The sequence below is a fragment of the Lentinus tigrinus genome (assembly GCF_003813185.1).
Source record: "Lentinus tigrinus ALCF2SS1-7 unplaced genomic scaffold L226scaffold_6, whole genome shotgun sequence".
NCBI lineage: Eukaryota > Fungi > Basidiomycota > Agaricomycetes > Polyporales > Polyporaceae > Lentinus > Lentinus tigrinus.
In genome coordinates this window covers 656,019-677,805 of record NW_027137915.1, presented here as the reverse complement: position 1 = coordinate 677,805, position 21,787 = coordinate 656,019, and the positions used below count along the sequence as shown (strand labels likewise).

General features: G+C 55.7%; 4 protein-coding genes across 4 annotated transcripts; 1 reads left to right on the top strand and 3 right to left on the bottom strand.

The window, feature by feature from the left end:
• Positions 1-726: 726 nt before the first annotated feature.
• On the bottom strand, positions 727-982 carry L226DRAFT_568645 (uncharacterized protein; the record flags this gene model as incomplete). The annotated part of the gene is made up of 2 exons (XM_067684196.1): positions 727-872; positions 925-982. 2 exons carry the CDS (start codon positions 980-982, stop codon positions 727-729), a joined length of 204 nt encoding a protein of 67 aa, XP_067538181.1.
• A 466-nt stretch (positions 983-1,448) lies between these two features.
• Positions 1,449-3,518, bottom strand: L226DRAFT_327033 (carbohydrate-binding module family 12 protein). Its single transcript, XM_067673954.1, has 10 exons — positions 3,140-3,518; positions 3,050-3,087; positions 2,867-2,999; positions 2,673-2,809; positions 2,532-2,615; positions 2,275-2,469; positions 2,203-2,212; positions 2,051-2,118; positions 1,755-1,991; positions 1,449-1,689 (listed from the first exon to the last, which is right to left on the bottom strand). Exons 1-10 carry the CDS (start codon positions 3,198-3,200, stop codon positions 1,663-1,665), a joined length of 990 nt encoding a protein of 329 aa, XP_067538180.1. The 5' UTR covers positions 3,201-3,518; the 3' UTR covers positions 1,449-1,662.
• Positions 3,519-3,827: 309 nt separating this feature from the next.
• Positions 3,828-4,590, bottom strand: L226DRAFT_551505 (macro domain-like protein; the record flags this gene model as incomplete). The annotated part of the gene is given in 3 exon segments (XM_067682823.1): positions 3,828-4,313; positions 4,377-4,551; positions 4,571-4,590. The coding sequence occupies 3 exon segments, from the start codon at positions 4,588-4,590 to the stop codon at positions 3,828-3,830; spliced, it is 681 nt and encodes a 226-aa protein (XP_067538179.1).
• Positions 4,591-5,135: 545 nt separating this feature from the next.
• On the top strand, positions 5,136-21,165 carry L226DRAFT_458850 (midasin; the record flags this gene model as incomplete). The annotated part of the gene is made up of 19 exons (XM_067675475.1): positions 5,136-5,422; positions 5,471-5,968; positions 6,018-7,586; positions 7,642-7,833; positions 7,882-10,312; positions 10,362-10,433; positions 10,492-12,894; positions 12,933-13,208; positions 13,259-13,571; positions 13,627-13,733; positions 13,785-13,907; positions 13,962-14,064; positions 14,116-14,189; positions 14,243-14,301; positions 14,353-14,497; positions 14,552-17,445; positions 17,509-17,840; positions 17,889-19,545; positions 19,602-21,165. 19 exons carry the CDS (start codon positions 5,136-5,138, stop codon positions 21,163-21,165), a joined length of 15,099 nt encoding a protein of 5,032 aa, XP_067538178.1.
• Between the last annotated feature and the right edge of the window lie 622 nt (positions 21,166-21,787).

Here is a 21,787-nt window from a genome sequence, read left to right as displayed (position 1 = left end):
ATTTCACCATATATCAAGCAGATACATGCTGAACAAACGTTGAACATTGGCCAAATATTACTTGCGTGGCGCCGATCGGCATATTGCAGTTACATCCTGGTTACACGAGGCATTTAAAATATATCCAGGATGTGTCGAGATTTCCTGCCACATCTCAAATATGTCTACAATGTAACAGTGCAACACACGCTGGTCAAAATTGGCCAATGGTCATGCTAAGTTCAGCATGTTTCTAGGGGATATGTAGTGCAATGCCCCCGGTGATACATGATTGAGATCTCCACCGCACATACCAAAGAAGCTCCATGCACCCTCATACTACTGAGAGCTACATCATATGGCAGATTTAAGATGAATAGGACGACGCGACGTCGAGTTTTTCGTTGGCCCCGCGGACCACCGTCGTCCCTCGGTTCGGCCCGGGGCGCTCCGCTAGTAGTGCCCACCGCTTGGACGATTTGGAGTATGGACAATGAAATGGACTCGCCTCGCAGTCTTATCCAATCCATGCGCAAACGATGTTGCTTCCACGCTTGTTACAATGCTGGAAGGCCGAATCACACTGACAGCGTAGTACGCGCGTAGCGAGCATGACCATGCTAACGGAGACTATCATCAATACGGCGGACATCGACGACTGGTTTATAGATGAACATTCTGATGCCATATCACAGTTAAATCCCAAGCAGCGAATAATCAAAGCACGTATTGACTGCAGCAAACAATCTACGAGATGGCGTAGATTTGACGCGCAAACCGCGATACCCAGGATTCAGCGACGCCATGAGGAAGAACTTCGTCGGCATAAGTGGCTAGAGGGATCACCTCCGGTCGGAAGCCTATATCTGCAAGCATTTCCTGGAGCTCCTCCTCTGCGAGTGCGTTGGTTAGACGTAAAAACGAATAGCGACGGACAAGACGTACTGGACTGTAAGAAACGCAGATTTTTCCGCGACTGAGGAGACAGATAGGAAGACAGCATGTCTGGTGGATACTCAATTGTCTTGAAAGCCAACTCTTGTGCTATCTTGGCCGCCACCTCTTCCTTGAGGCCACATTTGTACAAACCTACAGAAACTGAGATCAGTAACCAATTGGCAGGCGTGAGCTAATGCATGGAAACTGACCTTGATAAGCGGTTTCTACGGTCCACCGTATGGGAAAACTAGAACGGGGTCGATGGGATCGATTGTTGGATTTGTTGAGGTGACGCACCGCACTTGTACCCCGCCAGAAACCGTTTACGTATTCTGGTGTGGCGATACTCGCGACCACGTGCCGGTAACATTTCTTGTCCCCGCTTCACAGATACTATAATACACCGCTTCTCGACCCATAGAGATTCTTCTTGGCGGTCGAAATTTGGACGAAAGGTGGACACCCAATGGAGGTTGAGGCGATCGTTGGTGGCGTGTTGAGGCGAGCGAGGGCACATGGTGTACCGACGCCGAAGCTGGATTTGATCTATGCCGGGTTGCTGGTAATTCGGCGCGGGCTGATCACCAGAAGGGCTTGACTCAGAAATTGCGGATCTAGTGCGGGTCCACGAAATTGTACACATGCATTGAAAGCAACATCACTGCGACAGCGACGATTCAAGAGTCCTTCGCGCGCTACCTATCGTACACACTTCCACAGCAGCACACTTGGCGGCGCACGCGCCTAAACGTAGCAGAGGATGCGGTATTCCTATCGACAACGTTAGGGTAAGCCGCCTTCCCAACTGAGGGACGATGTCAGATGTCTAGGCATACCTTCTCCTCTTTCTCGGTGTTGGCGTACGGGATGAACGCCGCCTTGAGCTTGGTGCTGCACTTGCCGGGAACAATGGCGTGGTTGTAGTGCGCCTGGGCGATGAAGAGCGGCGTGCCGTCAGCCTCTCGTCCGCCTTCCACCGGGCGCGCGCCAAGCTTCTCGAGGTCGACGGGGCCCTCACAGTCGACCCAGCGGACGGCACGTCTCTCTCCCACAAGCACTTCGTACTTCGGCAGCTGTCTCGGCATCTCGTCTTAGCACTGTGACGTGTCCCAAGCCATGCCGGTACACTCACATGGATCTCGTTATGGGCGTACCCGATGACGCCGCCCTTCTGGAAGATAGGCGAGGCCTTTCCAATCTCTGTAGTGGGATTGCAGCGGTGAAGGAGATGAGATGATCAGATTGTGAAGGTTGGACCTAGAACGCCACGCATGGGGTACTCACGAAGACTGCCCTGATCACAGAAGAATGTCTATTGAGCGTTTGGGCTCCGCAGATCACAAAGTTCCGGCTCACCTCGTGGAAGCCTCGGCAGATGTAGTGAGGCTGGCCGTTCTCTTCACCACCGGGGATGGCAATGTTGGTGGGGATGTTCTTGCCATCGACCAGAATCCAGGTTACGGGGCCACGTATGTTGCCCTGGTAGTACTCGCGGGTGCGCACGTCCGCGTCGTGCAGCCAGTTCTGCAGAGCCCACACGTGGGCCTTTTTCTGCAAATGAACGATCGGCAACGTCAGAAACAAACATGACCCCCGAGGGTTCGGGTCCTGACCTCATCCTCGCTCTTCTCGTGCTCTTTGTACGCGAAGTAGCCCGCGCCAAGAGCAGTAAGTCCGGCAAGGAGACCACCCCCGATCTGAAGAACCGTGAGGAGCACGAACACAGAGAAGGGGAGCCGTCCGGCATGACGGACCTCGATCTGCTTCTTGCGGTCATCACTGAGAGAGTCCCAACCGTGCTTGCGCTCCTCATCGTGAATGGGGACCTTCTGCTCAGAGTGCTGATCCCACGGCTTCTCGTCGTTGCTGCCACCGCCAGCACCGTGACTCACTACAATCACCAAGGGCTATCAGTGATCTGGCCCTCCTGATATAGGTAGCAACATACCGGGCTGCTGCTGCGGAGGCGCATTGTATCCTGGGTTGTAACCCCCGCTGTCATGGCGCTCTTCATGATGCTCATGATACTCTTCCGGGACACGACCCCAGAGAGCAGGGGTCGCAGGAGGCTCCCAGCCAGCCTACCGTCAACAGGTGAGTCATGGCCTACACCAGTGTCTATCGGGCTTACCTGGGACGAGTGAGCCTGGATGATCTTGTACTTGTGTCCTACGCCACATCACGTTGAGCAACATGAGAGGAAAGGACCTCAAGAACATACCCTGGTACTCGACAACCGACCCAAGGTCGTACCAGGTGCCGGGTTCCCACTCGTAAACCATAGCTACTTAATCGATGTGGTGTGTAGAGGACAAGGGTGGAGAGCTTAGGTCGCAGCGGAAGAGAGGGTATATATACGCCACAGAACGAAGAGCTCCTCGATCGGGGACGGCCGCGTAGTCGCCGAGTACCAGTGTAGTGGCTGGGCGGAGGCGATGATCGATTAAGCACATATATGTGAGGTCCCACGTGCGGAATGGGATTATGGGAAGAACCAGAAGCTCGAGCGCAGCCGTGCCTGTGATATGTTGGGGACGGCAGGTCCGATTGAACGAGATGAACGGCAACGTTGACACAACGTGTCTGACTGGAGTTTTGACCTCGGCGAAACCACCGGTCTGCGACGTCAGATAAAGGATCCGAAATATGACGTTAGATTTATCTCGATATTTTCATAACCTATGGCACGATGGAAGCTGTAATAAGTATCAGCCTCAATAGCCTGCATTTCGCACCATCGCAACAAACATCCCCATAACACGCCGACAACATACAAGCAAGAATAATCAATCGAAGGTCGGTCGACCCAATTGACATTGTCATGGGCGAAGAGGGACCTACAAGTGCAACCAGAAAAGCAAATGCCTTGGATCGAGGGTGATGTGAGCAATTCTAATGCCCTGTCACGACTAGCCATCCATGGGGAGCCTGCCGTTGAGCGGCATCTCCAAAATATCATCCCACGAAAGCGATGACCACTTTTCTGGACGGTTCTTGGCATCTTGGTTGTGCGCAAAGGCTAGTGCAGTCTGTCGCGCACATACGGCTGGGGAGACGCGGCCAACGCCTGTGGCGAGGCCCGTCATGCCAACGGACGCGATGGGGGCCAGGCCTGAGTCTTTCTCAGCCGCGCGGGCGTTGTGCTCGTCAATCGCAACGAGGAGAGACCATACGCAATTGTACACGATCTCCTTGTGCCACGTGACATTGGAAGGGAAGCGCATCGTAGGGCAGAGGGCGATATACCGGCAGTCATACGGGTTGGGGTGGCAGGGCGTACCGGTGAGGGGAATTAGAGTACATGTACCCGGAGGCGCAAAGCCTCGCCAGCGCTGGTATAGGACGGTTTGTGCTGCGCGGGTGAGGGCTTCTAGATCATCTGCAGGTGCAAGGACCTCTCTGACAGGATCTGGTCAAACCTGTGAAAAGTAGCAGAGTTGATTGTACGTCAATTGAACGATATAAGCGGCGAGGCCATACCCTCCATCAAATCTGCCGAACGAATTTGCAGGAGAAACTATACAGTCAAAGGTCGTGTTTGACTGCTGGAGACTAGTGTGCACAAAGGATACACGATCCCGAACTTCGTCTGGAATGAGGGCGAAGAATGACTGTCGCCACTGGTCGACAAAGCTCGTCATCAATAGAGAACAGGGTGAACTCTATAGTCATGGTGGCAATGGTGAGGGTGTAAATCCGAGGGAGGCAGGGGAGCGTATGATATGGGGGTTTGCAGAGTTCGACGTGGATCGATAAATCGATGACAGCTGTTGTAGAATCAGAGCCCAGGATGTGTCTAGAAGAGGTGTACGAGACTACTCGCGTCTGTTGGTATGATTTGGCTCAGCCTCTTGCTGAATCTCTGCGCCTGCTCGATGGTAATTTGATGATAAGATTATGAGGGGGAGAAGGTGCTGTTCAGGTGCTGTTTCGTTGGGTGCAAGCAGAGTGGGCCCGTCAGTGACAGTAGCAACACATATTAGGAGACCTGCAGAAGGAAGTAATAGTCCCATAATGCAAGCATGTTGATCCACATTAGTTTGAAGACTGATGAGATAAGAACGAAGCTAATCACAGGCTTTTTGATGTAAGCGCTCAACACTTTTCCTGCGCGTAATATTCCAAGGCTCTTCCTGAGCTCCTTCCTTTGCTCCTCCCCCTCCCCTCTCTTCTCTCTTCACAGGCTGGGTCACCGCAGTCGGGTCACGACAACCAGCATGGATCCTCTCCGTTTTAACCTTGAAGGGCAGACTCAAAAATTGCTGAGCCAGATCGCGCGCGACTCTCCATACTCGACTCTCCTTCAAAATGTCTCCCGACTAAATCTTTTGGACACACTATCTGGTCTGTTGCGTGTCCCACAATTCACGATGGTTGTCGCGGCGCTCTTCCGACCGATTCTACTTGACCTATGTGCGCGTTGGTTGCACAGAGCCGAGGAGGAGACATTGGACAAGCTCGAGGCACTATGTCTCTTACTCGAGATCCATCCGGAGCTCTATCCGTGCGTACAACCCTTCAGATCAAAACACACGTTCTGACACTGCTGCAGAGTACTACTCGCCTTTCTGCGTGCACCGGAGAATGAGCGCGGGCCACTACGCGCTTTCATCTCGACCCCTCCCGTCAGTGTCGACGCCCCAACGTTGCATCGGACCCTTCTCGCCTACTATCGCATTCTTCAGGCCAATCGCACGCTCCCTCGTTTACTTGGATGGTCCCTTACTCCGTTGTCTCAACTTATCTGGTCGCCACATCCTAATAACGGGGTTCGGTCTCTCGCAATCAGGTGCTATGCGCTGCAAGTAGGCATGGCGGAAGGAGAGCGCGTGAAGGTAGAGAAGGAGGTATTAGGTGACATCTCCGAGGTCGATTGCTTCATCACGTATGGCGCAAATCAGGACGGAACAGCGCGTATGGCGGATGGGTGGGTGCTTCCGGTCATAGAGCTCGAACGAGTGACGCGGGCGAGGGACGCGTTACTTTCTCCCCAAGAATACTTCATCCCCGACGACGACTCACGCGAGCCTATTCATCCGGCGGAGCTGAGGTATGTTCAATCCCATGGAGACGATGACTAAGTTCTGACAAGTTCTTAGTCCTATGATAGCAAACGTGCATGGCATTCTAATGCTCCGCTCTTCCCTCCCAACACATCCCTCATCTACACTAATTGATACTCCCACTGCGGTTCAAGCCCTCCGCCAGATTTCCTTGCACCTCTCGATGCAGCTCCCCCTACTACTGACATCGGCACCATCCGCCGGAAAGTCGTTGCTCATCTCTCACCTTGCTGATATACTCTATCCAAATGCACGCAACCACATAGTCACCATCCATCTCGCCGACACGTCGTTGGACCCTCGTTCCCTGCTTGGTTCTTATGTTTCTTCGCCCACGCGTTCCGGGACGTTCGAGTGGAAGGAGGGTGTCCTCGTTCGTGCCATGCGAGAGGGCAAATGGGTGGTGCTGGAGGACATCGACCGCGCGACGATGGAAGTCCTCGGTCTCATCAAACCCCTGGTCGAGTCGGTAGGTGCCGACAAGTGGATTGGTGGGCGCGCACGTTTAGACGTACCCAACCGTGGTACGGTTGAAGCGGAGGACTCGTTCGCACTCTTCGCGACGCGCGCTCTGCAGCCTACGCGTTCGGGCGCTTTCCCTAATCCTACGTTTTTCGGCGCCCACAAGTTCTACGAGGTCACTGTGGGATCACCATCTGCGAACGACCTGCGGTTAATCGTGAATACGAAGTTCCCTCGTCTTTCTGGGGTTCCTGCGCAAGGTCTCATCAACATGTGGGAAAGCGTGCGCGCTCTTGGTAGTCCCGCGTCCACTCGCAACATCGGCCTTCGCGAGCTAGAGAAATTATGCACACGAGTCACAAACCTTCTCCCCGCCTCTCATCAATGTATGGACGTTGACGAAGAATGTACGCAACCCACTACTCTCTCCCAGATATACACGAATCCCACCATCCGGGAGGACATCTTCTTGGAGGCGCGCGACGTGTTCTTCGGGTCTGGCGCGACCACCGCCTCGGGACGCGCGCACCTCGACGCTGTTGCGCACGTCATTGCTGGCCACCTTGGTCTGTCAGGCGAGCGTCGCGACTGGATTATGCATACCCGCACCCCCGACTTTGACGTTGAAAAGGACGTGAACGGCCGAATTTCCGCGGTGCGCGCAGGGCGCACCCGTCTCCCCGCGCGCACTGCAAAGGCAGACATTGCATCACCTATCACACGCCCCTTCGCCATGCATAGACCGGCCATCTCTCTCATCGCACGGCTGGCTTCGGCGATCTCACTCTCGGAGCCCGTCCTGCTAACCGGAGAGACTGGTACGGGCAAGACGAGCGTCGTGACGCACCTCGCATCGCTTCTCCGCCGTCCATTGATCTCGTTGAACCTGTCGAACCAGACGGAGTCGTCAGACATCCTAGGCGGATTCAAACCGGTGGATGCGCGCGTGCCTGGGGGAGAGCTGCAGGAACGCTTCCTTGAGCTGTTTGGTGGCACGTTCAGCCGGAAGAAGAACGCGCACTTTGAGGAGTCGGTGAGGAAGGCGGTTCAGGAGCGGAAGTGGAAGCGCGCCGCTGGCTTGTGGCTGGAAGCGGTGCGGCTTGCGAAGGACAGGATCAAGACCAAGCAAGCTGAGGACGCTGCGTTCGTGTTCATGACTCGCATGTGCGGCCGGGACTGACAATTATTCTGTGCACAGGAAAGAACTCGATGGCGGTATGTCCCGTAAGCGTAGGAAGGTCGACTCTCAGTTGAACGTATCAATGGAGTCTTGGGAGGCGTTCGAACGCGATGTCCAGACCTTTGAAGTGCACCACGTGCAAGGCAAGAGCAAGTTCGCTTTCGCGTTTGTCGAGGGGCCCCTTGTGAAAGCGCTGCGGAACGGCGATTGGTGAGTGAACGACCATGATTTCTTCGAACCTAGCTGACCGCGCATCAGGATATTGCTAGACGAGGTGAACCTTGCCACCCCAGAGACGCTCGAGTCAGTCTCAGGTTTGCTACATGGACCTACGGCATCGATTACCTTAACCGAGCAAGGTTCGCTCGAACCTATCCCTCGTCATCCCGACTTCCGTCTCTTCGCATGCATGAATCCCGCCACGGATGTTGGCAAGAAGGACCTTCCTCCCAATATCCGCTCCCGGTTCACCGAAATCGACGTTCCTCCGCCTGACGCTGACAAGGACACACTGCTCGCCATCGTCGCACAATACATCGGCGCGTGTGCTGTCGGTGACAAAGGCGCGATCATGGATGTCGCCGAGTTCTACACGGCGGTGAAGCGCCTTGCAGAGGAGCGTCAGATCGCGGATGGTTCGAATCATCGTCCGCACTTCAGCATGCGTACGCTGGCTCGCGCGCTGACATTTGCGTCTGACATGGCGACTACATACTCTCTGCGGCGAGCTCTGTGGGAAGGGTGTCTCATGGCGTTCACCATGGCTTTGGATGGCACTAGCGCCACAGCTGTAACAGCGCTCGCCCACAAACACATTTTGGCTGGCGTCCGGAACCCTCGCTCGCTGTTGACGAAGGAGCCTCTGCCTCCCGGTCACCCATCCGCATTCATCAAATTTGGTCCCTTCTATCTCGAGCGTGGACCGCTCCCCGAGGATCTCGCCGAGGACTACATCATGACGCCCTCTGTCGAGACCAAGCTCGTCGACCTCGCACGCATCATTTCAGCCAAGCGTTTCCCTGTGCTGATCGAGGGTCCTACGTCGAGTGGCAAGACAAGCTCCATCGAGTACCTCGCGAAGCGTACCGGCCACAGGTTCGTACGGATCAACAACCACGAGCATACGGATATCCAAGAGTACATCGGCACATATGTGTCCGACCCTGTCACGGGGAAGCTGGTGTTCAAAGAGGGTTTGCTCGTTCGAGCCCTTCGTCAAGGAGACTGGATCGTCCTGGATGAACTCAATCTCGCGCCTACGGATGTCCTCGAGGCTCTCAACCGTCTGCTCGACGACAACCGCGAACTAGTGATTCCCGAGACGCAGGAGGTTGTTCGCCCCCACCCCCACTTCATGCTCTTCGCGACGCAGAACCCGCCAGGACTGTACGCCGGCCGCAAGGTGCTATCTCGTGCCTTCCGTAATCGTTTCCTCGAGGTGCACTTCGAGGACGTCCCTCAAGCCGAGTTGGAGACCATCCTCTGCCAGCGATGTCGCATCGCTCCTTCGTATGGTCAGCGCATCGTGAGCGTCTTCCGCGAGCTGCAGAAGCGCCGGCAGTCAAGTCGTGTCTTCGAAAGCAAACATGGATTCGCAACGCTCCGTGACCTCTTTCGTTGGGCTGGACGTGACGCTATGAGCTATGAAGAGCTTGCAGCGAACGGATACATGCTGCTTGCGGAGCGAGCCAGGCGGGACGACGACAAGGTCGTGGTGAAGGAGGTGATCGAGTCTATCATGAAGGTCCGCATCGACGATTCGTCCCTCTACGACCTGCGCAATCCCAAGTTCGACCCTGGCGCGTTCCTCGGATGCCCTCTTCCATCGTCGTCTCAGATTGTCTGGACTGCCGCGATGCAGCGTTTGTTCGTTTTGACCGCTCGCGCGCTCCGGTTCAACGAGCCCGTGCTTTTGGTCGGCGAGACCGGATGCGGGAAGACCTCGGTCTGCCAGCTATACGCTGAGGTTTTGAACCAGACCTTGCGCACGGTTAACTGTCACCAGAACACGGAGACGGCGGACCTCATTGGTGGCCTGCGGCCCATACGCAATAAGGCAGTGGCCGAAGCTGAGACATTACGGGAGGCAGTTTCAGTCCTGTCGCAGTTGGGTATTCCTGGTGTTGTGGAAGATGCTACGTCGTTGGCCGCAGCTATCGACGGCCTGCTCAAGGGGGGCTCGCTTCCGTCAGAGCACATTGTCGTCTTGCAAGACCTGCGTGGTCGCTTGCAACGGTTATCGGCTCTTTTCGAGTGGCGTGATGGCCCTCTGGTCGAGGCGATGCGTAATGGGGACGTGTTCCTCCTCGACGAAATCTCACTGGCCGATGACTCTGTTCTGGAACGCCTCAACAGCGTCCTCGAGACCGGCCGTACTATCGTGCTCGCGGAACAAGGCGGCAACGACGCGGAGATCCCTGCCATCAAAGCGACTGACGACTTCAAGCTTGTCGCGACCATGAACCCTGGCGGTGACTACGGCAAGAAGGAATTGTCGCCAGCTCTGCGTAATCGGTTCACCGAAATCTGGGTGCCTCCTATCACGGACCGGAAGGACTTGGAGTGCATCGTCGCGACGCTGTGGCAGCATGATGCGTTGAAAACCTTCACTCAACCTGTCCTGGACTTCATCGAGTGGCTCTGGAGCGTCGTCGGTGACCGTTCCTTCGCAAACTTGCGAGATATCTTGGTAAGTTTTACACAGTTTTGACTCTTTAATAGTGTCTGATGATTCGTAGGCATGGGTTTCCTTCTCAAACGCTGCTATAAGGAACGATAGAGCGAGCTCTCTGACGCCTAGCGAGGTCTTTGTAAGTCGCTAGTATGCCTCATCGTGCACGAGAAATACTGACATCGTACCTGGGCCAGCATCATGCAGCTCAGATGACCTTCCTCGATGGCTTGGGTTCCATGCCACAGCTGTCAGCTTATTCCAAGGAAGCTTTGGATCGCTTGAAGTTGGACGCAGCTGCGCGCTTGCAAGACCTGGTACCCATCCCCACTGAAGCTCTAGACCACCCTGCTCTGTCGTCGGATTCTTCCTCGCTTCGCTTTGGTATCTTCTCCATCCCTCGTGGACTTCGACAGTCGTCAACTCAGAGCTTCAGTCTCGAGGCGCCTACAACCCGCGACAATGTCATGCGTGTGGTTCGTGCATGCCAACTGCCCAAGCCCATCATGCTCGAGGGTAGTCCTGGTGTTGGCAAGACAAGTCTCGTGGCGGCACTGGCGAACATGTGCGGATACCATCTGTGTCGTATTAATCTCTCCGACCAGACGGATCTTGTTGACCTATTCGGGTCTGATCTGCCTGTGGAAGGCGGCGAACCTGGACAATTCGCGTGGAAAGACGCCGAGTTCCTGCGAGCTTTGCAGGAAGGACATTGGGTACTTCTTGACGAGATGAACCTCGCTCCCCAATCTGTTTTGGAAGGTCTCAATGCAGTACTCGATCACCGTGGCACAGTGTACATTCCCGAACTTGGACGCTCATTCGTTCGTCATCCCTCCTTCCGCATCTTCGCCGCGCAAAACCCTTTGCATCAAGGTGGTGGTCGCAAAGGCTTACCGAAGTCGTTCCTCAATCGGTTCACCAAGGTCTACGTGCAAGAGATGTCCCCCAACGACCTACTTCTCATTTGTCGAAACCTCTTCCCCAAATACCCCGTCGACCTACTGCGGAGAATGATCGCGTATATGGCCGTCTTGAACGAGGAGACCATGGTCAAGAGATCCTTTGCCCGTGAGGGTGCGCCGTGGGAGTTCAATCTACGAGACGTCATCAGATGGGCTACCCTGCTTCATCGTACCGATCCTCCTGCTCACCCATCCGACTACCTGTCTTCCGTCATACTCGGGAGGTTCAGGACTTCAGAGGATCGTGGACGGGCACGCGAACTCTTCTCGAGCCTCTTCCCGGGAGAAACTCGGCTCGACAGGCCGCCAGTGTATGTCGCTCCGACACACCTCCAGATCGGCCACCATCACAGCCAGCGTGCAGGGCGTCTCTCCCATCTGCGGAGTGGTCGCGTGCTTCAGTCCTCTCTCCCCGCTCTCGAGTCACTCGGCATGTGCATCGAGAACGGGTGGCTCGCTATCTTGACCGGACCACGGAATAGTGGTAAGACCGCGCTAGTGAGGACCATGGCTGGCCTCTTGGGCAAGACTCTTCGTGAGGTCTCAATCAATAATTCCACGGATGCCACAGATGTATTGGGAAGCTTCGAGGAGACCGACTTAGGGTATTGTATCTCTGATGTCGTTCAAGAAGTCATCAATGTCGTAGACGACGTCTCCTGCTCAGACGTCGGATCCAGACTGCTTGCGACTACTGATCATATCACTATGTTGCAGAGCTACGCACGGGCGACTCCGACCGTCACCGTTGCTGGCATCGTGAATGGCTTGACGGAGGTCCTGAAGAAACTTCGCGAGTTACCGGAACCTCACAAGACCCGTTGTTCTCGAGCGCAGGCACGCGTGCAAGAACTGTCTGGAAGACGCATTCAAGCAGCTCGCCTGGAATGGGTCGACGGTCCTCTGGTTCGAGCTTTAAAGGAAGGGCACTGGCTACTCCTAGACGGTGCCAACCTCTGCAACCCTTCCGTGCTTGATCGGCTGAACTCCCTCTGCGAAATGGGTGGTTCGCTGGCACTGAACGAGCGTGGCGCTGTCAACGGCGAGGTCCAGATCTTGTATCCCCATCCGGACTTCAGACTCTTCATGTGCGCCGACGCACAGTATGGAGAGCTTTCTAGGGCGATGAGGAACCGCGGTATCGAGATCGCCTTGACTTCTTCATTCGACCAAGAAGACTTGTGCCGTCTCGCCGATCATCTTCGCTGCTCATCGGTAGGCCTCTGCAATGTTCACGACCTCAAGCAACTGGTCTCCCAACACGCATTGCTTCAACGTGGACTCGGACAACACTCTCAACCCCGTCCAGACTCTCTGCGCCCCTCTGCTAGTCGACTTCTCCCTGAGGATAGCTCAAATGCTGTCGTTGCCATCCTAGGTCCCGAGGTCATCTCTCCTTCAAGACCAGCAACTGGAGATCGAGCGGTGCTTCACTTCTTATCCGGAAATATTATCCCGATCGCCCTTCCCCACCTATCCCGCTACATCTCGCATTCCGACCCTCCATTTAGCTTGCCCCTACGTACCCTCCACACGTACTTGGGAACTCTAGAATGTAGTCACCTTTATCATACTATCATCCAAATGCGGAAGGATTTCAGTCAAACATCTGCGCAGGTGAGTGGCGCCAGTCAGGTGAGTGAATACCTAAATGCTCATTTATGTGCTGCAAGCCGTTGTACGCAATATCCGCCATGACAAGCCCGACGGCGCTCAAGGAATATGACGAAGCTTCAATACTGCTCTACTTGCGCCTCTTCGTTGCCGTCACGATGGATTATGGCGAACCACATTCGCGAGACGATCCTACCACGGAGTCCATGCATACTAGTGAACGCGCTCGCTTGCAACATCAAGCTGCAACCAAAGTAAAGCTTCTCGTAGAGTCCATCAGGGAGGTAGCTTTGGCGCTCCTGGGCGCTAGCAGTATCGCTCCGGAAAGACATCACGTACGTTCGTATGCATGTTATGTATGCAAATACTGACTTTCTCTTAGGAGGTCGACATCTTCCTCGAGATCGTTGCGTATGGGCGGTTCCTGTCTCATGCTGTCCAGGCCTCAGGCGCGTTCGATTTCTCGCTCACGATGGCCGCTTTCGAGATGATCAAGCGCTCCGTATCTGAGCACTCCTCGGAGCTGGCAGATGTTGTTTGCAGTGTCAAAGCTGTTGAAGAAATCATCTCTTTGAAGTCAGGAGCGGGTTTAGTGGGTATCTGGAGGGCACTGTCATCGAAGGTTCCTCTAGTCGACAGTCAACTTTATGAACTAGAGGATTCCGACCTGCGTGTTCCTTTCGCACTGAACGATCCGAGTATGTCCATATTACTTCGTTACTTGTAGCTGGACCAACTTACCTATTTTCGCAGAGCTTCGTGCTCAAGTACTCGACTTGATGTCGATGTGGAATTTGTCCCGAGGTTCTGAAAAGGGACAAACGAACGTTCTCGAACGACTGACGGCACAACTGAAGACAGTAAGCCTTCATCTTGTTTGCGCTGGCCATAAGCTGACGGGCGTTGTACAGCGTCTCGTGGAATCAACCACATTGGACGACAACGTGAAGCGGCAGACTGACTTCACCTATATCTTCGCTCAATTTCGAGCTCTGGTCAGTGTGTCAACAAGCACAACAGAGTCGCAACTGGTAGTAATGCGTCCACTTCGATTATTGCAACATCCTCGCTCATTGTGATTCGCACAGGTCGTGCAAGACCTCATCGACTTCGGTTGCTCCAACCAGGAGATCTCATTGATAACATTGATCCCATACCGACAGTTATTGTGGATTAGCGACGCGCATGAATGTGAGTACACGCACCTCTGCCATAATTTGGATGTTTCTGAGACTTTGCTAGCCATCATCCAAGGCTTCATGCATGCTCAGAGACAGCTTTTGGCGCAGATGTGGGAGGCCACTCCTATGGCAGGGGTAAACACCGTCTATTCCTTCGCCTCACCAACGGTTTTCTGATTCATATCCAGATTTCGGGCCCTTCTGCACTTCTCCATCCGGTCGAGCTTTCTACCTCCGTTTTGATTTGGTTAGTCTGTGCTTGACCAGATCGAAGTTACATCGGCTCACATCTATTTAGCGACGATACGTTGCGGCCAGCTGCAACGCTGCCACAGTACGAACACGTCTTGAGACAGCGCCTCTCTTGGTTCTCAAGTCATCTCGTGGATGCCACCAGTCGTTTCTCTGAGACAGCCACCTTATTGACAGATACCGCGTTGATGGTAAGGTTGTGCGGTCATTAAACGACTGCATGGCACTCACACATCCTCTCGTAGATCGCCGCATGCGTTGAACCACAAGAAACCTCATACCGCCCGGAGTCATCGAACATATCTAGTGCGTTGGAAAAGTTGGACTCCGTCAAGGACTCTCCCTTCTCCTCCGTTTATAAGGCAGCGTTGCGTCCATCACTGTGGGCTCTCTCGAGATCGCAAGGCGAGTACCGCTGGTCGACGCAAGGTCGATGCTGGATAGCGCTCTCGCGACTTCTCCTCACGCTCTACGTCCCGAACGTCCCCATCGACCCCTCGGCCGTCCGGCAATGTGTTGGGTTGTTCTGGTCCGAGCAACGTGCCCTATACGAAGCCGAACTCGCCCTTCAACGGGAGCATGAGCAGAGGACGTTCGGCAGGCAAGACAACACCCCAATAAGGTACCTGCTCGCGACGCTCGAAGACATACGCCAGAGGGCCACACCGGAGACCGAAGCCGGGCCACCGCGCTCAGACGTGATCCGACTACATGCGTACTGGACCGAGATTACTCAATTCTTGGAGCAAGTCGTTTCGGTGTCCAAGGTCGACGCGATCATCTCTGCGCTGGATAATTGCGAAGCATCTGCCTCGATGCGTGAACAAGTCCTCCAGGAGTCTACTGCGGCGTTCTCTCAGCGACTGGTCAGCGCGTACGGCGAATACGCGGATATCAGCATGCCAATACAGCTTGCCCTCCTGCAGCTGCGATTCGGCTTGCGTTTGATCGCCGACGCAAACAGTGCTGCTGCAATCGGATCTACGGAGGATGAATTGGTCGCGGAGGCTATCGTGTCCTTCCCGTCTGTGAAGGGCCTGCGGACATTGAAGGAGGTCTCTCTCCAGCAGACTTCGAACACGTCGTTCTCCTTCACGCTGTGGCGGCTTGCTGGGGTAGCGTTGGAGGTAGCTTCGGGAGTGGAGCTTCCGTCGTCTATTTCGCACGTAGAGCCGATCTACGAGCAGTCATTGCGTCTGTGGATGATCGACAAGGCGAGGAAGGAAGAGGCAGAGCGCCAGGAGCAGTCTTTGTATCGTCGCAAGACAGAGCTGAATGGTCCGGCAACGGACGCTGACCTGGAGGAGCAGGAGTTCTTGGCTCTTTTCCCGGAGTACGCTGACCTGCTCGAGGAGCCGACGACGACCTCTGACAATCAAACCCCTCGACGACCTGTTGACATGATCAATTCCTTGGACATGAAGCGGTTATCCAAGATTCACCAGAACCTCTTCGGCGTTGGTTCAAGCTCGACCCTCGCGTCATCTTCTGGAGACGAGCTCGCACGTCTACGGGATGCTATCGTGCATGACGTTCTCGTCGCCCAAGCAAGCCACCAATCTGAAGCCTTAGATCAGCACAGTCGACCGTATCAGATCTCCCTCCTCCTCGAACAGCAGCGCAAACTGCAAGGTGTCCCTCGCGTCTCCTCCATGCCTGCCAACTTCTACGCAGATCCACACGTGCCCGAGATCCGGAAGTCATCGGAAGTCTTACGGCGCATGGTCGCTCGGCTTTCCACCCTCATACAAGAGTGGCCGGATCAGATGGTTCTCCAACATTTGAAGAATCGCTGCGACGCCATACTTCAGCTCGACATCTTCAGCCCTGTCGCCAAAGTGCTTTCAGCCATTGAACAGCTTCTCCTGCAGATGGAAGATTGGGAGATGTATGCCAACAGGGAAAACACGTTGAAGTCGTACCAGCACGAGCTCGCATCGTTGGTGGTCTCCTGGAGGCGACTGGAGCTCACTTCATGGCAGGGTCTCCTCCGTACTCAAGCGCAGGACTTCGCCGAAGGAGTGTCGGAGTGGTGGTTCCGACTCTACGAGGCCACCGTCCGGGGTGTTGCGGCAGCCTCCGAGGAAGATGAAGGCAATGAGGATGCGGTCTCCAAATATCTGGAAGGTCTTGTTCCTCTGCTTGACTCCTTCATGACGTCCAGTCCCCTGGGACAGTTCTCCGCGCGATTAGAGCACTTGCGCGCCTTCGAGGTTTACTGCCTTCAGCTCGGGAAGCGCTCGCCATCGTCACGTCGTGTGCATCGCATCTTGCATTCCACCAGACTCTACTATGCTCAATTCCTTCCTCGAGTTGCGGCCTCGCTATCATCCCAGCAACATGCCTTGGAGAAAGATGTTAGAGATTTCATCAAGCTCGCGAGCTGGAAGGATATCAACGTGCATGCTCTCAAGCAGAGCGCCCAGAGGACTCATCGCCAACTCTACAAATGCGTACGGAAATTCAGAGAAATCCTTCGTCAATCCGTGGCCCCTCATCTCGTACCTACCCAAGCCGGAAAAGAAGAATCTTCGTCAGCTCCTACCCTCCCGGTCCTCCGGCTCTCTGGAGATGTACCGCCGTTGCCGCCATTCTCCGCATCCTCGTCCCATCCAGATCATCTGCGCCACCTCGACAGGACATTCAAGAACTTCCGGACCTTGATTCAAGGCCGTGTCGGGAACGTCGTTGGATGCCTCACGTCTGCTGACCTCGAGGACCTCTCGGCGGAAATCATCGCAACGCTGCAGAGCTTGGCATCCACAGCCGCTCCCGCAAACGCGAGCAAGGAGCAACGCGAGAAGTTCCAGAAGGCGCTGCTTGTACGGAAACGGAAAGCATGGAGCGACCTCCTGAAGGAGCTGAAGCGGGTCGGGCTGGCCATGAACATGAAGCCGGAGATACTCGAGCAGCAGGGAAACCCGCGATGGTTGAGGGAGCAACCCCATCTCATCGAGCCGAAGAGCGATCTCGGTCCCTTCGACAAGAGCGAGGTATACTTCTTGCGTCTGACGAAGCTGCTCCCGGATCTTCGTGCCGCTCTTGGCAGTCACCATCCTGACATCGGTACACGGGACCTCCAGCGCGGTACCAACCTTGTCGAATCTGCCTTCTCATTTGCCGTCGACACGCGAGCATGGTACGTAAGCTGCTCGCATAAAATGAACTGTCAGAATTGACCAAGTGGCCGATCGCCCTCTAGCTATGTGGAAGTCGTGGAGCGGTACCTTCATCTGCAGGCTTCGGTGTCTCGCCTTCACAAGATCGGTGCAGAACCCCGCGTTGTGGCTTCAGGACCCGACGTACATCACCGTGTTACCGGCATCAAGGAAGATCTTGGACGCCTCGTCAATGCTCTCGATGAGACGTCCACTATCTGGCAGCAGTATCTACAAGAGTTCCCGGCGACTGTCTCCCTTCCCGAAGCACTTGAGGAAGTCCAAGCAGCCCACTCTTCCACTCAAGCGATGTTCAACAGTCTCGCTGACGTCACCGCGAAGCTGAGAATGCTGGCGGTACCTGTACTACTCGAGAGTAAGTAACACCTTCAACATTTTCTACAGGCGCTCACAGGCATTACAGGCGAGGCCACTGCTGTCCAGCAAGCACTGGATCACGTTGGAACAGTGGTGCAGTTGCTACGTAGGTGGGCTAGCGGACCGAATATCGTTGCCCACTTCGTCAGGCCGCTGCTCCAGTGGACGGAGCAGAGCGAAGCTTTCAAGTTCGCTCAGTTCGTCCACGAGTTGAGCGAGGTGTCCACGGACACGTCAGGCGAGCTCATCGACCGGCTGCTCCTTTGCGTGCAAGGGATCCTCTCGCTGCCATTACCGCCGTCCAATGACAATCCTGACGTCTCGGAGACGCTAGACCGGTTCATCCGCGAGTACACGCGTCTCATCAGCCAGTTCACCCGTTCTCTGAAGGTGGACGAGGTGCAGACCCTCTTCTCTTCTGTAGTCGACGATGCCGTCCACGCATCACCAGACGAGCTAGAGAAGCGACTGGCCCGTACGCTTCCGTTCCTCGATGCCTACCTGGAACTCGCTCGCGTGCAGCTCACGAACCACTGTGCCTGGATGAAGGCGTTATTCAAGCTCGACTACGTCATCTGCTCTGTCATGCATTCGATCGCCAAGGACGGCTTCTGCAAGCCTCCGGAAGCGGGCGAAGGCGAGGCAGGCGAGGCCGGGATGGAAGATGCTGGTGGCATGGGTCTCGGCGAGGGCGCCGGAAGCGAGAACGTCAGCAAGGAGATTGAGGACGAGAGCCAGGTCGAGGGCCTGCAAGATGAGGCGGGCGAGGACGAGGACGTCGAGCGCGCTGAGGAGGGTAACGCGTTGGAGATGAGTGAGGATATTGGTGGGAAGATGCAGGATGTGCCGGACAAAGAGGGAGACGACGAGGAGGGGGAAGAGGAAGAGGAAGGAGAAGAGCCGGAGGAGCAGATTGGGGACCTGGATGCGACGGACCCATCTGCCGTAGACGAGAAGCTGTGGGGAGACGAGAGTGGGCCGGAGGACTCGAAGGACGACGGAGGCAAGTCGGCGGAGGATCATTCGACGACGCAGCAGCAACAGGAGTCGGAGACGGTGGCCAAAGAGGACAACCGGAAGAAATCATCGAAGGACAAGGAAAAGGCGAAGGAGCAGGAACAGGAGATGGCGCAGGAAGGAAAAAACGAGGAAGCGGAAGGAGAAGGCAAGGAGGAGCTCGAGGAAGGTGGAGAAGATGGGGAGATGGAGGAAGGAGAGCCGGATCAGCAGGGTGGCGCACCGCTCGACGATTTCGTTCCGGAAGCGGAGACTCTCGATCTTCCGGACGACATGGACTTCGGCAAGGAGGATGGCAAGGAGCCTCAGTTGGACGACGACATCGAGATGGACGACGAGGAGGGCGGTGAAGAAGAAGAACGACCTGGAGAAGACATGGAGCAGGATGCAGAGGAGGAGGATGTGATGGATACGGAGGGAGATAACCCGCAAGCGGTGCCGGAGGACGGAGCTCAACCGGACGGTCCTACAGAGGATATGGTCGATGCTACCGCCGCACCCGACCTCCATGCCTGCGCAGGACAGGACAGTGGCCAATCGGGTGATCAGGCTATGGCCGACGCCAACCAAGGCGCAGGCGGTCAAGGACCATCTTCTTCCGGCGAGGCTGGTGGACCTGAAGAGCCTGCCGCGCGAGAGGAAGGTCAAGCAGATGCTAGCGCTCAGGAAGATCACCCAAGTGATCAGTAAGTCCCTCAAACCCTGCTTTCGCGACTAGTACACTGACTTCGGGATGCCATAGGACCGCCGAACCGTCGGCGACTGCCAACGAGTCAGTTGAAGAAGGCAAGGAGGGCACCGGTTCCGCACGTTCTCGCCAGGGCGCTGCACCATCGCAAGCTAAGCCCCAGCCTCTCCAGCACAACCCGCTTCGCAGCCTCGGCGATGCGTTGCGCGAGATCAGTCAGCGCATTGACGAGATTCTTGAGAGTGAGGGCGCGCAGAGCCGTCCGGAGCCACAGGCCGACACGTCTGGCCCCTCGCAGATGGAGTACCTCCGGCCCGAGGACGACAAAGGAGAGGACGAGATGCAAGCACTGGGTCCTGCTCAGCAGGAGGACGTTGCGAAGCTCAACGACCTGAAGTTCCTTGACGAGGAAATGGAGGATGTCAATGCCATCCCACCCGTCGAGGAGTCCTCTGACGTCCCTCCAGAACCCACGTCGCACTCACCTCAGTCCGCCCTCCACGCGGAACATACTGCGCAGACAGTAGGAGAGGATGTGAAGAGCGCGCTCACGCAGACCGAGATCCGCTCTCAGCAGCCCGGTTCCTCCATGGCCGACCCTACACAGCTCCTTCCCTCAGACCGTCCACTACCTTCAGACGAGGCTGATCAAAACGCTCAAGAAGAAGTCGAGCTCGCGCTCCGTCAGTGGCAAGTGCAAGGGCAGCCCGAGCAAGGCGCGGAGGAAGTCTGGCGCAAATACGAGTCGCTCACCCACGACCTCTCCTTCGCCCTATGCGAACAGCTGCGCCTCATCCTCGAGCCGACCATGGCTACGCGCCTCAAAGGAGACTACCGCACCGGCAAGCGCCTGAACATGAAGAAGATCATCCCGTACATCGCGAGCGAGTTTACCAAGGACAAGATCTGGTTGCGGCGCACACGCCCGAGCCAGCGCGAATACCAGGTCCTCATCGCAATCGACGACTCGCGGTCCATGGCCGAGTCGCATTCAGTGCACCTCGCGTTCCAGACGCTCGCGCTCGTCTCCAAGGCCCTGGGCAAGCTCGAGGTGGGCGACATCGCGATCGCGAAGTTCGGGGAGGCCGTTGACGTGCTGCACGGCTTCGACGGAGGTCCCTTCACTGATCAGGCGGGGACGAAGGTGATGAGCGCGTTCCACTTTGACCAAAAGGCAACACAGGTCCTGTCGCTTCTCGAGACGAGCCTCAAGCTGCTTGAGCAGGCGCGCGAACGACGTGCAGTCAGTTCCGCGTCAGCGGGCGACCTGTGGCAGCTCGAGATCATCATCTCTGACGGGATCTGCCAGGACCACGAACGGCTGCGGACGGTGTTGCGGCGGGCGGAAGAGCAGCGCGTCATGGTCGTCTTTATCGTCCTTGATTCCTTGCACTCAAAAAGCGCGGGGAGCGGCGCGACGGGGAAGAACGAAAGCTCCATTTTGTCGATGAACCAGGTGGCATACAAGATGGTGGACGGGCGGATGGATATTCAGGTCGAGCGGTACCTCGACACGTTCCCGTTCGAGTACTACGTCGTGCTCAGGAACGTGGAGGCGCTGCCGGACGTGTTGTCGGGGACGTTGAAGCAGTTCTTTGAACGGATTGCGGAGTCATAGTCTTGTCGTCGGGGACAAAAAGTACGATAGATCTTGTAGAATCATTATCTCATTGTGTATCCAAATGCAACGTCATTCAGAACGACTAGCGGACGAGCAAGCTCTCAAAGCACCAATAGGTTCCTTCATAACGCACTAATCCCGCAACACGAACAACAACCGACCCGACTACACAAGAGGGATCGACACTCACTCGCAGAGATGTCCGACAGCGGAACGAGCCACACGCGGCGAATGCAAGCTCACGAGAGCATGCTACGTGGGTCAAAGAGCTTCGTGAATCACTTTTCCCGGTACCCAAATGGACTGACACCGTGGAGAAGACCTTGCGGCCAACATCGATGTCGTCCTTCATAAGGCGCATGCCAGTCAGACTGACAGCAGTTCCGGGGTAATCTTGCAAAGCAGAGCGTGGCGACGAAGATTAGAGCTCAGAGGGCAGAAAGGAGCAAATACTTAGGATTCAACACTTCTACATCCAGTTCGTCGTTATCTTGTAAGAAATTGGACCTCAGTGCAAGTACTGCTGGGATGCTTCGCGTGAACAGTAAGTTGTGGACATCGTGGTGGTGAGTGTCCGAGTTGCTGGCGCTTGTCATGCAGGCATCAACCAGCGCTTCGT